General features: G+C 40.9%; 1 protein-coding gene across 1 annotated transcript in view; it reads right to left on the bottom strand.

Annotated features, from left to right (window-relative positions):
* LOC115115989 (extracellular serine/threonine protein kinase FAM20C-like) overlaps positions 1-12,990 on the bottom strand; it is a 98,334-nt gene extending 85,344 nt beyond the window's left edge. The window contains exons 1-3 of the mRNA XM_065015857.1: positions 11,509-12,990; positions 9,862-10,043; positions 5,414-5,492 (exon numbers count right to left, since the gene is read on the bottom strand). Coding sequence (XP_064871929.1) covers positions 5,414-5,492; positions 9,862-10,043; positions 11,509-12,068 — 821 coding nt within the window. The 5' untranslated portion in view covers positions 12,069-12,990. The remainder of the gene's footprint in view (positions 1-5,413; positions 5,493-9,861; positions 10,044-11,508) is intronic.
* Positions 12,991-15,666: the final 2,676 nt, after the last annotated feature.

The raw sequence follows: 15,666 nt of genomic DNA, 5'->3' as shown, positions 1-15,666 counted from the left end.
TAGTATTATATTGGACATAGGCAGGGCATCATTAGGACATATATGTTATTATATTGGACATAGGCAGGGCATCATTAGGACATATATAGTATTATATTGGACATAGGCAGGGCATCATTAGGACATATATAGTATTATATTGGACATAGGCAGGGCATCATTAGGACATATATAGTATTATATTGGACATAGGCAGGGCATCATTAGGACATAAATAGTATTATATTGGACATAGGCAGGGCATCATTAGGACATATATAGTATTATATTGGACATAGGCAGGGCATCATTAGGACATAAATAGTATTATATTGGACATAGGCAGGGCATCATTAGGACATATATGTTATTATATTGGACATAGGCAGGGCATCATTAGGACATATATGTTATTATATTGGACATAGGAAGGGCATCATTAGGACATACATAGTATTATATTGGACATAGGCAGGGCATCATTAGGACATATATAGTATTATATTGGACATAGGCAGGGCATCATTAGGACATATATAGTATTATATTGGACATAGGCAGGGCATCATTAGGACATATATAGTTATTATATTGGACATAGGCAGGGCATCATTAGGACATAAATAGTATTATATTGGACATAGGCAGGGCATCATTAGGACATATATAGTTATTATATTGGACATAGGCAGGGCATCATTAGGACATATATAGTATTATATTGGACATAGGCAGGGCATCATTAGGACATATATAGTATTATATTGGACATAGGCAGGGCATCATTAGGACATATATAGTATTATATTGGACATAGGCAGGGCATCATTAGGACATATATAGTATTATATTGGACATAGGCAGGGCATCATTAGGACATATATAGTATTATATTGGACATAGGCAGGGCATCATTAGGACATAAATAGTATTATATTGGACATAGGCAGGGCATCATTAGGACATATATAGTATTATATTGGACATAGGCAGGGCATCATTAGGACATAAATAGTATTATATTGGACATAGGTAGGGCATCATTAGGACATATATGTTATTATATTGGACATAGGCAGGGCATCATTAGGACATATATGTTATTATATTGGACATAGGCAGGGCATCATTAGGACATATATAGTATTATATTGGACATAGGCAGGGCATCATTAGGACATATATAGTATTATATTGGACATAGGCAGGGCATCATTAGGACATAAATAGTATTATATTGGACATAGGCAGGGCATCATTAGGACATATATAGTATTATATTGGACATAGGCAGGGCATCATTAGGACATAAATAGTATTATATTGGACATAGGCAGGGCATCATTAGGACATATATAGTATTATATTGGACATAGGCAGGGCATCATTAGGACATAAATAGTATTATATTGGACATAGGCAGGGCATCATTAGGACATAAATAGTATTATATTGGACATAGGAAGGGCATCATTAGGACATAAATAGTATTATATTGGACATAGGCAGGGCATCATTAGGACATATATAGTATTATATTGGACATAGGAAGGGCATCATTAGGACATAAATAGTATTATATTGGACATAGGCAGGGCATCATTAGGACATATATAGGACATATTATATTGGACATAGGCAGGGCATCATTAGGACATAAATAGTATTATATTGGACATAGGCAGGGCATCATTAGGACATATATATTATATTGGTATTAGGACATATATAGTATTATATTGGACATAGGCAGGGCATCATTAGGACATAAATAGTATTATATTGGACATAGGCAGGGCATCATTAGGACATAAATAGTATTATATTGGACATAGGCAGGGCATCATTAGGACATAAATAGTATTATATTGGACATAGGCAGGGCATCATTAGGACATAAATAGTATTATATTGGACATAGGCAGGGCATCATTAGGACATAAATAGTATTATATTGGACATAGGCAGGGCATCATTAGGACATATATAGTATTATATTGGACATAGGCAGGGCATCATTAGGACATAAATAGTATTATATTGGACATAGGCAGGGCATCATTAGGACATATATAGTATTATATTGGACATAGGCAGGGCATCATTAGGACATAAATAGTATTATATTGGACATAGGCAGGGCATCATTAGGACATATATAGTATTATATTGGACATAGGCAGGGCATCATTAGGACATAAATAGTATTATATTGGACATAGGCAGGGCATCATTAGGACATATATAGTATTATATTGGACATAGGCAGGGCATCATTAGGACATATATAGTATTATATTGGACATAGGCAGGGCATCATTAGGACATATATAGTATTATATTGGACATAGGCAGGGCATCATTAGGACATATATAGTATTATATTGGACATAGGCAGGGCATCATTAGGACATATATAGTATTATATTGGACATAGGCAGGGCATCATTAGGACATATATAGTATTATATTGGACATAGGCAGGGCATCATTAGGACATATATAGTATTATATTGGACATAGGTAGGGCATCATTAGGACATATATAGTATTATATTGGACATAGGCAGGGCATCATTAGGACATAAATAGTATTATATTGGACATAGGCAGGGCATCATTAGGACATATATAGTTATTATATTGGACATAGGCAGGGCATCATTAGGACATAAATAGTATTATATTGGACATAGGCAGGGCATCATTAGGACATATATAGTATTATATTGGACATAGGCAGGGCATCATTAGGACATATATAGTATTATATTGGACATAGGCAGGGCATCATTAGGACATATATAGTATTATATTGGACATAGGCAGGGCATCATTATTATTTATATTGGACATAGGCAGGGCATCATTAGGACATATATAGTATTATATTGGACATAGGCAGGGCATCATTAGGACATATATAGTATTATATTGGACATAGGCAGGGCATCATTAGGACATATATGTTATTATATTGGACATAGGCAGGGCATCATTAGGACATATATGTATTATATTGGACATAGGCAGGGCATCATTAGGACATATATAGTTATTATATTGGACATAGGCAGGGCATCATTAGGACATATATAGTATTATATTGGACATAGGCAGGGCATCATTAGGACATATATAGTATTATATTGGACATAGGCAGGGCATCATTAGGACATATATAGTATTATATTGGACATAGGCAGGGCATCATTAGGACATAAATAGTATTATATTGGACATAGGCAGGGCATCATTAGGACATATATAGTATTATATTGGACATAGGCAGGGCATCATTAGGACATATATATAGTATTATATTGGACATAGGCAGGGCATCATTAGGACATATATATAAATATTATTATATTGGACATAGGCAGGGCATCATTAGGACATATATAGTATTATATTGGACATAGGCAGGGCATCATTAGGACATATATGTTATTATATTGGACATAGGCAGGGCATCATTAGGACATATATAGTATTATATTGGACATAGGCAGGGCATCATTAGGACATATATAGTATTATATTGGACATAGGCAGGGCATCATTAGGACATAAATAGTATTATATTGGACATAGGCAGGGCATCATTAGGACATATATGTTATTATATTGGACATAGGCAGGGCATCATTAGGACATAAATAGTATTATATTGGACATAGGCAGGGCATCATTAGGACATATATAGTATTATATTGGACATAGGCAGGGCATCATTAGGACATATATAGTATTATATTGGACATAGGCAGGGCATCATTAGGACATAACTAGTATTATATTGGACATAGGCAGGGCATCATTAGGACATATATAGTATTATATTGGACATAGGCAGGGCATCATTAGGACATATATGTTATTATATTGGACATAGGCAGGGCATCATTAGGACATATATGTATTATATTGGACATAGGGCATCATTAGGGCATCATTAGGACATAAATAGTATTATATTGGACATAGGCAGGGCATCATTAGGACATATATAGTATTATATTGGACATAGGCAGGGCATCATTAGGACATATATGTTATTATATTGGACATAGGCAGGGCATCATTAGGACATAAATAGTATTATATTGGACATAGGCAGGGCATCATTAGGACATATATAGTATTATATTGGACATAGGCAGGGCATCATTAGGACATAACTAGTATTATATTGGACATAGGCAGGGCATCATTAGGACATATATAGTATTATATTGGACATAGGCAGGGCATCATTAGGACATATATGTTATTATATTGGACATAGGCAGGGCATCATTAGGACATATATGTTATTATATTGGACATAGGCAGGGCATCATTAGGACATATATGTTATTATATTGGACATAGGCAGGGCATCATTAGGACATATATGTTATTATATTGGACATAGGCAGGGCATCATTAGGACATATATAGTATTATATTGGACATAGGCAGGGCATCATTAGGACATAAATAGTATTATATTGGACATAGGCAGGGCATCATTAGGACATATATAGTATTATATTGGACATAGGCAGGGCATCATTAGGACATATATGTTATTATATTGGACATAGGCAGGGCATTATTAGGACATATATGTTATTATATTGGACATAGGCAGGGCATCATTAGGACATATATGTTATTATATTGGACATAGGCAGGGCATTATTAGGACATATATAGTATTATATTGGACATAGGCAGGGCATCATTAGGACATATATAGTATTATATTGGACATAGGTAGGGCATTATTAGGACATATATAGGACATAAATAGTATTATATTGGACATAGGTAGGGCATCATTAGGACATAAATAGTATTATATTGGACATAGGCAGGGCATCATTAGGACATATATGTTATTATATTGGACATAGGCAGGGCATCATTAGGACATAAATAGGACATAAATAGGCAAACGTGATATATTATGATGTCATTAACGTTCATAAATGGATGATATAACGGGGTTTTTGAAGGTCTTTTACTTTGTCAACATTTATTCAATCTGCCACAGACACCACATACACTACAGACACTACAGACACTACAGACACTACCGACGATACAGGTGCCACGGGTGCCACAGACACCACATACACTACAGACACTACAGACACTACAGACACTACCGACGATACAGGTGCCACGGGTGCCGCAGACACCACATACACTACAGATGCTACATGTGCCACAGACACCACAGGCACCACAGACACCACAGATGCCGCATACACTACAGATGCCACAGACACCACCGGCACCACAGACACCACCGGCACCACAGGCACCACAGACATTACAGACATTACAGACATTACAGACACTACAGACACTACTTGAAGAGATGTCAGGTAGGTTATCTTTCATCCTTCTTGTACATTTTATACAAACGATTGGTACTTACTTCATGGGCTTGAACAGCGCCTGTCCGTAGTTATGGAAGGTCATGATGAGCTTCAGTTGAGTTCCTCCTGACTTCATGACTGTTTAGGGAAGAGACAAAGAGGTCAAATGTGAATTTACTGTATCATTTTGAGGTACAGAAACACAGAGACATCCACACGACCATACACGAGCACACACACGCAGGCACACACACACGCAGCCCTTCCCCCACCCCACTAGGAATGTGACAAATTGAAACATTTTCTTAACTATTAAACAGCCGATTTTAAGAAAAAGTATAAAATTCCACATGAATTCCCAATGCAGAATATGTTCCTTTCGCGTATGAGCACTAGGGGGCAATGAAGTTCTATGTACCGCAGTAGGCTGAATCTCAAATGTAACACTTGGATTAGGCCCTTTATCGTGGCCACTTGCTGTTGTGTTCGATAGTGATAATTAGAGGCCGAAGGTGTTTTGGCCAAAATGAGCATTGAGACGATGCGTACTCGATGTCCCAACTGACACTCAACTGACGTCCCAACTGACACTCAATATTCCAAAAATATGAATCAATTTGCAATCATTGTCTTCCTCGACCTGTCCAGTAGCAGTGTGTAGGTAAAATAACTGGGGAACCCAAGCCCCCCCCAAAGAGCCATATTACAACCTGTACAGTAGCAGTGTGTAGGTAAAATCACTGGGGAAAAATCACTGCCAAGCCCCCCCCAAAGAGCTATATTACAACCTGTACAGTAGCAGTGTGTAGGTAAAATCACTGGGGTGTGTAACCCAAGCCCCTATTACCCCAGTAGCAAAGAGCTATATTACAACCTGTACAGTAGCAGTGTGTAGGTAAAATCACTGGGGAACCCAAGCCCCCCCCCAAAGAGCTATATTACAACCTGTACAGTAGCAGTGTGTAGGTAAAATCACTGGGGAACCCAAGCCCCCCAAAGAGCTATATTACAACCTGTACAGTAGCAGTGTGTAGGTAAAATCACTGGGGAACCCCCCAAAGCCCCCCAAAGAGCTATATTACAACCTGTACAGTAGCAGTGTGTAGGTAAAATCACTGGGCTATATTACAACCTGAACCCAAGCCCCCCAAAGAGCTATATTACAACCTGTACAGTAGCAGTGTGTAGGTAAAATCACTGGGGAACCCAAGCCCCCCAAAGAGCTATATTACAACCTGTACAGTAGCAGTGTGTAGGTAAAATCACTGGGGAACCCAAGCCCCCCCCAAAGAGCTATATTACAACCAGTCTGTTGTGATAATTGTGTTGTTTGGTTCATATGCCTTGACACTGTGATATACAGGCCTAAAGGCCGAGACAATAAGAAGACACAGTGGCAGAATAACCTTTCTTTCATCACAAAAGCAGATAACATCCTCTGTCCAGTGAAGTCCACAAAGCATATTCCATGTAACAAACAGTTACATGACCTACAGCATAGTCAAGAAAGTTCATGTTTCTGACATTTTCGGACCACTAAACAACTATTGATTTAGAACCACAGAGAGTTACTGCAAGTCACAAAGAAAACAGAAGCTCCACTATTCCAGCACCATTTACACTTCAACATTTCAACATCATCAAATCACCTCTGCTTAGTCTAATACAGTGACAACTAAAAGATACCAAAAAACGATTTAGTCCAATCAACGTAATCTAAATATGATGTGGCTGTCCATGGTTCTGATTTCTATGTGCGTGCGTGTGTGTGTGTGTGCCCGTTCGTGCAAGCAGAAAAACCCTACTTTTAGAGAAACGTCAATGCCATCCTCTCTTTGATGTCGACGAAACCTAACCTGGGTGACACCTTTTTCCGTGTGTCTGTGTGTTTTCTTAACATTTACGTACCTAATACAAACGATTGGTAGCACTTAGTGAATACCCTCTTCACCCTCTTCATAATGCATTAGAAGCATTGTGAAGTGTTGTAAATGCACTTACAGTAATATGTCTTCATAGGAGGTCTTACCAAACTATTGCCTTCAGCTCTTTTCAGTGATCATATTCCTATGATGTACAAATACACTATTACCAGGAAACAGTAGCTACTACACTTCAGCTGAATCCATGCATGGATCTCCTCAATTGCAAAGAGAAGACTCAATAACCCTGTTAGAGGTGGACCAGGTTAGGCTGTACAGTAACTAGGAAACTCCAGACTACCCAGGAGGCTAGAAGTTTTCCAACTCCCAAAACTCTCTCCGCCCGTGTAAAAGAACAGTACATTTACCTCCGCCCATCTTTCCCTTCAGATCTGGCCGTCGCGCCGTCGCTCCCTTTCACACGGAGGGAGTGGGCCAGGCTAAATCAGACACGCTCCAGACTCTGCCTGATTATCTGTCTAACAAAAGGCCTGAGAGGGGCTGTATAAATGGCTTGTGTTTCTGTCATAATGGACAGGCTTTCAGGGGATTTGTCCATATATTACAGAGCATTAACTTGAGCATATTACACAACCCTGCAGCTCTGCCTAACCACAATGTAAACAAGCCCTGCAGTCTCCTCTTTCACTCTTTCTTTCTCCTTTGCTCTCACACTCACTTTATTTCTATTTCTCTGTCTTTCTCTCTCAATCTCTCTTTATTTCTCTGTATTTCTCTCTTAAACTCTGTCTTTCTTAAACTCTCTCTCTCCCAGCTAGGTCTTTCTCTCTTACCATTTCTCTCTTTTGTTATAGGGCAAGATGTATTAGATTTTCCGGTTGCTGGGTCATATTGATAGTGCTATCAGATAATCTAACATTAATCCTTTAGTTGTCTAAACACTTTGCCACCGTGACCTGCCTCTATATAAAGCTTTTGAAAACTGCTTGTGACCCGCCCCCACAAACAAAACCATTGTGTGTAACTAGGACACTGATAATGAGCCGCGACCCGCGATCCAAAAGGAACTGGATGAGATGCACCAGCTGGGAAGCGCTGATCTAATCGACAAAACTCAAAAAGGTCATCCCTGATGAAACATTCAAATGAGATTCATGGTTCAAGTGGATTGAAACTAGGCCAGTGTTAGCATAGAGTAGCCTACAGTGTGAGTCACGGCCACCTGTAGTAGAAGCACTGCTATGCATTCCATAACGGTTATGATGGCCATCCATAGTGCTCTCTCTATCTGAGCATCCCTGAATTCATGAATGACAATGTTTTTTTTTTTTTTTACAAAAGCTCCCTCTCGGTGGAACACTTCTGTATCATATTGATGAATGCGTTCTCTGTCTCTTTCTCTCTCTCCCTCTCTCTCAAACACACACACAGGCGTACACGCGCACACACACACACGCATGGTCACACACACACGCACGCACACACACACACACACACACCTGGGCTGCTGTAGATGTATGAGTTATGAGATGTTCTGCACACTGAGAAAAAGGTCACATCTTTACAGAGAGACAGGCTCAACCAAACATTATCAGCAGGAAAAATGCTGAAGTGGAAACTTTCCCCAATATCTGCACCCTGTGTTGTCTGTGTGGAGGTACAGTATGCACACACACACACACACACACACACACACACACACACACACACACACACACACACACACACACACACACACACACTCCTCCACAACCCCCACATTCCTTCTCTCCCACACACAGCGTTTTATATGGCCATCTCTGAGTGCAGATGCAGTTGATTGATGGGCAGAGGAATGGAAACAGTGTGTGACACACACCTAGAACAAGAGGTGCCATGGAGCACGAGTGATTACATCCTGTCCAGGAGTGATTGAGGAACTAATATCAATGCTGGTGGGAACTTTAATGGCGTGGTGCAGCGGTTCTTATTTTAGCCCTGGTCTTTGCATGCACACAAAAATCAGCATAGACACGAGACTGTGTACGTATGTATCCCTCGCATGCAGGCACACACACACACCCACACAGCCACCCCGAGCCCCTTACACACACACAGGTCTATGATATGGCAGACCTCAGACTGGTGAGCGAGGGAGGCAGTGCTTCATTGCAGCTGTAGCTCTCCAGTGGGAACAGTAGCAGTCACAGAGGTGGACACATTAAGCCTGCGACAGCCACATAATGTCACCTAAACACTCGGTATGATTACTTTGAGGTCTGAAAGATTATTTTCCATAACCAAACTGTTTGACACAGAAGGATTGATGGTTTTTCATCTATTTTTCACTTCCTCTGAATGTATTTGCTATCTGTAACAAGGGCCTCAGGTAAAAATGAAGGGGGATTTAATTGAAACTCAGCATTGGGACAAAAGCACCGGATGTTGATTAAATGTGTCTTTCTATATAATGCCTTTACTTAAGTGTCTATGTGTGTATCATAGTTTTTTTCTCCCTCCCCCTCCCTCCCTCCCTCCCTCCCTCCCTCCCTCCCTCCCTCCCTCCCTCCCTCCCTCCCTCCACAACAGTCTCACAGAGATGCACTGCACAGTATTCTTGGTATTCTAGTTCATCCTAGACTCACCCACACTGGTGATCCTCTGGGTGACCAGATCCTTGAGCAGGGAGTCCAGGACAGGGTTGTGTCTGGAGTAGAGTTCGTAGCGGTTGATACCGATGTGGAAGCGAAGCCAGTTGGGGTAGGACTCGGCTGTCACCTCCCCTGTAGGGGGGTACTCCTCCTCTTCCACGTTAGCTTCATTGTGCCTAGTGGATGGAGAACAGAAGCGAGGGATGAGTTGTAGGAAAGGAGAAGAGGAGAGGAGCTCAACTGTCAATGCATTGTCTAATTCACTGCTACAGATTTGGTAACGAAGATGACTTGCTACAGCAGAGGAGGCTAGTGGGAGAAGCTATAGGAGGTTGGGCTCAATGTAATGGCTGGAATGGAATGAATGGAATGGTACCAAACACATCAGACACATGGTAACAACGTGTTGGACTCCGTTCCATTGATTCCATTCCAGACATTACAATGATCCTGTCCTCCTACACTGTAGCTCCTCCCACCAGCCTCAGGTGTGTTCATAAGCCTCACAGTATTCTCCTGCATTAATGGGTGTGTTACAGGGTCTGCTTTGGGATTGGATGGATTTCAGATTTGTATGATGGTATCCAGGTTATCAAAAAGTTTCCTTAGAAATGTCATTAAGTCTAATCAAATGACATGAATTAAATCAAATATCACACCGGCCGTCAAAGTAGAGTCCTACATGCAATATCAAGGAAGCTGCCGCTTAATGAAGGCGTAAAATAGTGCTGTAAGAAACAACACTATTTTGCTAAGCAAACCTAAAGCCAATGTTTATGATGTAACCACCATATATGGCAATCACATCATCATAAAATATATTGGAGAGACTCACCATTGAAATTCAATCAATATGTTGTTTACACATGATTGAACATAAACAGCATCGTTATTGAAGTCATACATCAGCTACAATCAAATCAAATAACCTAACATCTATGCCTACAGTGTTGGTTGAATACAGGACACATATCTGTGGCCAAACTCACTATTCTTAATTAAGTTGTTACATTGTAATAACACAATAAGTATGAAAATAGTATTCCTACCCCCACATGCTTAGGAGATCATTAGATATTAGAGTAAACCACGGCAGAATAAAATAGGTAAGTACAGGTGCAGAGGGCAGGGTGATGCTCAGAAGACCACCACAGTTCAGATCAAAGGAAAGGATGGATAGATAGTTTATTCACTACACAACGGTAGAGGTGGAGAGGAAGAGTTGAATAGAGAGATTGGATTGTCTTCCAGTTAACGATATCCCCATAGATGGATAGAGAGAGAGATAGCAGTAGAGAATAAAGAATGGCTTTGCATGCAGGAGTACCACTTTGCAGTAGGTGCAATGAATAGTGTATGGACAATAAGTCATGTATATAGTCATGTAGCCTTTAAGCTACGGGGTATAGTGGATAGCAAGCAGAGATACACTGACTGATGCTCAGTTCAAGTATCTGGACAAGTGGACCATTAGTTATTAATATCACTTTTGTATTCATTTAATTAAAACAGTGAAAGCCAGGGAGGAAGTCAATGTAAGTAACGGTTGCTTGAGGGTAATAATCCATTTATGGCACTATACACCTGTCACCTTGATTTCTTATAAGGTGATACGCCTGATTCATTTGATCCCCAGCTTACCATTCTTGATTCCCCGCTGCTTTCGGATATAACCTGATGTCAGTATTGACGTTGAACAAGGTGTCGTCGTCTGTGAGGGTCGGCAGGTCCGTCTTGTATAAAGGATGCTCGAACAGAGACGGCAGCCGGAAGATACCGGGCGCAGCAACGGTCTTACCCCCGCTGGCGTCTCTGATGAGCGGCTTCTGGTTATCCGCTGCCCCGTCGTACTGTTTCATTCGTTTGAAAGACTCCGTTCTCTCCCCAACGGCAGGGATTTTTTCCAGGGAATGGGACGTGAGGTTTGAGCTCGGCTCGTTGCTAAAATCTTGCAGGATTCTCAGCGTGTGTTTGTTAGGCCAGCCCGGTTCCGCCACCGACCTAGCGCGTTGCTTCCCCCAGCTCCCGGCCTCCTCGCTCGGGTTGTGAGTGCACTGGCAGCCACCGTTGCCGGTTTCCGGTCCCGTCGCTCGCTTCTCTAGTTTTGGGAGCAAGTCTATCATAATGTGCATGGTGCACGCCACCAAAAACACCATGAGTATCAAAACTCGAAATTTACGAAACAGTATCATCTTGATCATTTTGTACAGGATTCACTTCTAAGTAGTTGTTGTTATATCACTCAACCATAAAAGCAGCGCACAACACCGATATATATAAAAAAGTATAGTACATGTGAAATATGGAGCAAAAACCCAATGTAGATCATTTAGATATTTTTTCTGGTCATTCCAAACATAATCCGTGTTATATCAGAAACTCCATGTTTACGCACAGAGCGCTGGTCTTTTAGAAAAGACTGAATTATTCATATTCAGCCAGATGGACATGCCGACTCATTGCGGAGAGCAGGCACCTTAAAGCAAATAGGTCTGTGGCTATTCTGAATACGACACAAAACAATATCTAATCGTAATAGCAGTGAATAGTTTAGGGAATTTTAAACGTGTTTTAGCACACTTGCGTTGCGAAAGCACTGTTCCATCCTCAGAACATGCAATGATGAGCATAAAAACGTGTCAATGCTGTCCAATCGTCATTTTTGTTAAAAGTCAGAGGGACAGTCTTTATTCAATTTCAGATTAAAAAATGTAGCCACAGTCCTTGTAGGAAATAGCAACAGGCACAAAAAAATGCGTTAAAGAAAAGCAACGCAAAAAAAAACGACGAGATTTAAAAAAAACATGTGATGCTTTGTCAGCTGAAGATACCTGGATGCAAGCCTAGGCCAGATCCTGTCAAAAATATAAATCTCCCGTCTCCGTCTTGCCGTTCAAGGAACAGCAGAGCCAGTAGGCTACACCGCTTGGCAGGTGCAGAGATTTTCGCTTCCACTTGTCCCGTGGCTGTTATACTTCTCAGTCGAACTAATATCGTGCTCTTACTGGGTGGGTGTGTTAAATATTATGATCAAACCCGTCTGAGCCCAGCCTCGCCGGCGTCATAGGGAAGAGATTGGCTGCGTCTACATGCAAACAGCGATAGTGACATAAAAAGAGAGAGAGCTTCAGAAAGCGTGTTGGAACGATATACTGTAAACCTGGCTGCAACTCTCCATAGCGCAAGAAGAGGGCGTCTTCTATTTCTAATCGCAGTACTGCTATGTACCACTGTGCAGTCGACCAGACCCTGCGCCAGGATAAAGGGGGAAGTTGAAATCGGTGAAGGGGCACACTTTTGGGGTGTTCTTGCATTTGAATTATATTAAATTCGGCTTATTTCACGCTATACCACAATAAACATACAATTCAAATGTCGAGGATCCGAGATCATTGATTGAGTGCTTTTGAAGTGACAGGCTACATATTTCTCTCCAACCTATCTCCGCTGCGCCGTATCAGTACAATGGAAAGCGCCCTGCACACTAAAGCAAGGCCGTTTTGGTAATGAATAGGCTGCAAGATAGATAGGCTGTTTGTCATAGGTGATTTACCCTATGTGAATGCAGCCATACATACAGCTGTTTTAACAAAATTCAAACAAAAATACTGCAATACAAACGAGTGAATGAAAACAGAACAACAGTACCAAGTAAACCTAGAAAACAAAATATCAGATAAATAAAGGAATGACACAATCTACACTGAACAAATATATAAACACATCATGTAAACTGTTGGTCCCATGTTTCATGAGCTGAAATAAAAGATCCCAGAAATGTTTCATACACACAAAAAGCTTATTTCTCTCATATTTTGTTCACGAATGTGTTTATATACCTGTTAGTGAGCATTTCTTCTTTGCCAAGATAAACAATCCGCCTGACAGGTGTGCCGTGTCAAGAAGCTGATTAAAGAGCATGATCATTACACAGGTGCACCTTGTGCTGAGGACAATAAAAGGCCATTCTAAAATGTGCAGTTTTGTCACACAACACAATGTCACAGATGTTGAAAGTTTTGAGGGAGCGTGCAATTGGCCTGCTGACTGCAGGAATGTCAACCAGAGCTGTTGGCAGATAATTGAATGTTAACTTCTCAAACATAAGCCGCCTCCAACGACGTTTTAGAGAATTTGGCAGTAAGTCCAACTGGCCTCATAACCTCAGACCATGTGTATGGAGTTTCGTGGGCGAGCGATTTGCTGATGTCAACATTGTGAACAGAGTGCCCCATGGTGGCGGTGGGGTTATGGTATGGGCAGGCATAAACTACGGACAACGAACACAATTGCATTTCATCGATTGGCAATTTGAATGCACAAAAATACTGTGATGAGATCCTGAGGCCCATTGTGATGCCCATTGTTTTAGGTATCTGTAACCAACAGACACATATCAGTGTTCTCAGTTATGTGAAATCCATAGATTAGGGCCTAAGGATTTTTAAAAAAATTGACTGATTTCTTCATATTGTTGTTCAATATATATTTAGCCTAGTTACATTAGCAGTAAACAAAAGGCAAATGGAGATCCACATAACAAAAACAAAGCCTACAGGCTAGTGACATGTAGCCATGCACAGCTATCTTGCTAAACAAATAGGCCCGCTTAAACATGGAAAACCATGCTGCTCATGAGTAAAGCTACGCATTTGATATGGCACAATACACTTCTGTGGATTAAATTAAATCCATGTAATCAACGCCAGCCTACCATAAACACGCATCCAACAGGTACAGTTTACAATCACAGAAACCAATAGGCACCAAGAAAACCATCATAGAATGTATCTATTTCTATGATGAAACACCAATATGTAGCTCTACACAGGGGCGTCATTTGGGTTCTTGCATTGGAATTATATTGAATTCTGCAGTAACTGAATATCCCAGACACCCTCTTCCTATGAACCCATTGCTATTAAATTAACATTTTTGGACAGAAAACTGGTGGCTAGGCCACTAGCGTAGAATTCTAGGCTAACTTGGGCTCCAAGATTGTCAGGAACAGTCGGAGGCGGAGGGGGCTGTGGAGCCAGCATCCTGGCGGCACTTGTGGAAGGATGGGTGGGCTCTGCATGGGGAGCTAGATGGAGCTAGGCAGCATCATAGCTGCTGGGCTTGGCAGTGGCCTCTGTGGTTTGATGCCTTTCATTTGAAGGACTATAAAATGTGCAGTTCGGAGCGGGATGATTGTTAGGCCCGATTATGTATTTTTGCGCATAAGCTTAGCTAGCCAATGTCGCCATGACATCGCCTACAAGAATGATCAGGGATTTCTATTGGAGAAGCAGTTTGAGCCTATCTTCATACTGTACTGTCTTTGGTGAAGCAGCTTCAACGGTAATCTTGACCCCGCCCTTATGAATCAAAATAAAATATTACAGGCAGAGGCGTATCACGTTATTCACGTACAGTAGCCAACACATATCAGAAGCGTTTCCCCCCCACTTTTTAGGAAACCCAAAGAAGTCATACCAAACCATCCCAGTGGCTTTCCATAACCTATCCCCCACACACAGCCCCTCTGTCCATGGTGCTGGGCAGCGGAGATACAGTTTTTGCGCCAACCTTTCATTCAATTATTTATATTTTTTTGCTGTTTTTATGTAACGACATAAAACTAAAACTGAGGGGCTCAAGTTTCAAATGAGAGGGCTAAGCCCCCCTTTTCCCCCTCATGGAGCCGGGCCCACAGTCGACACTGATGCTCTGAAGCCTATAATATAGGAAACCTTGTGGACTTGGTCCATTAGACTACATTAACTGCAGGCCTAGACACCACTGGAGCATGCTGGT

The sequence above is a fragment of the Oncorhynchus nerka genome, unplaced genomic scaffold (assembly GCF_034236695.1).
Source record: "Oncorhynchus nerka isolate Pitt River unplaced genomic scaffold, Oner_Uvic_2.0 unplaced_scaffold_1250, whole genome shotgun sequence".
NCBI lineage: Eukaryota > Metazoa > Chordata > Actinopteri > Salmoniformes > Salmonidae > Oncorhynchus > Oncorhynchus nerka.
This window is presented reverse-complemented; position numbering and strand designations above follow the sequence as displayed.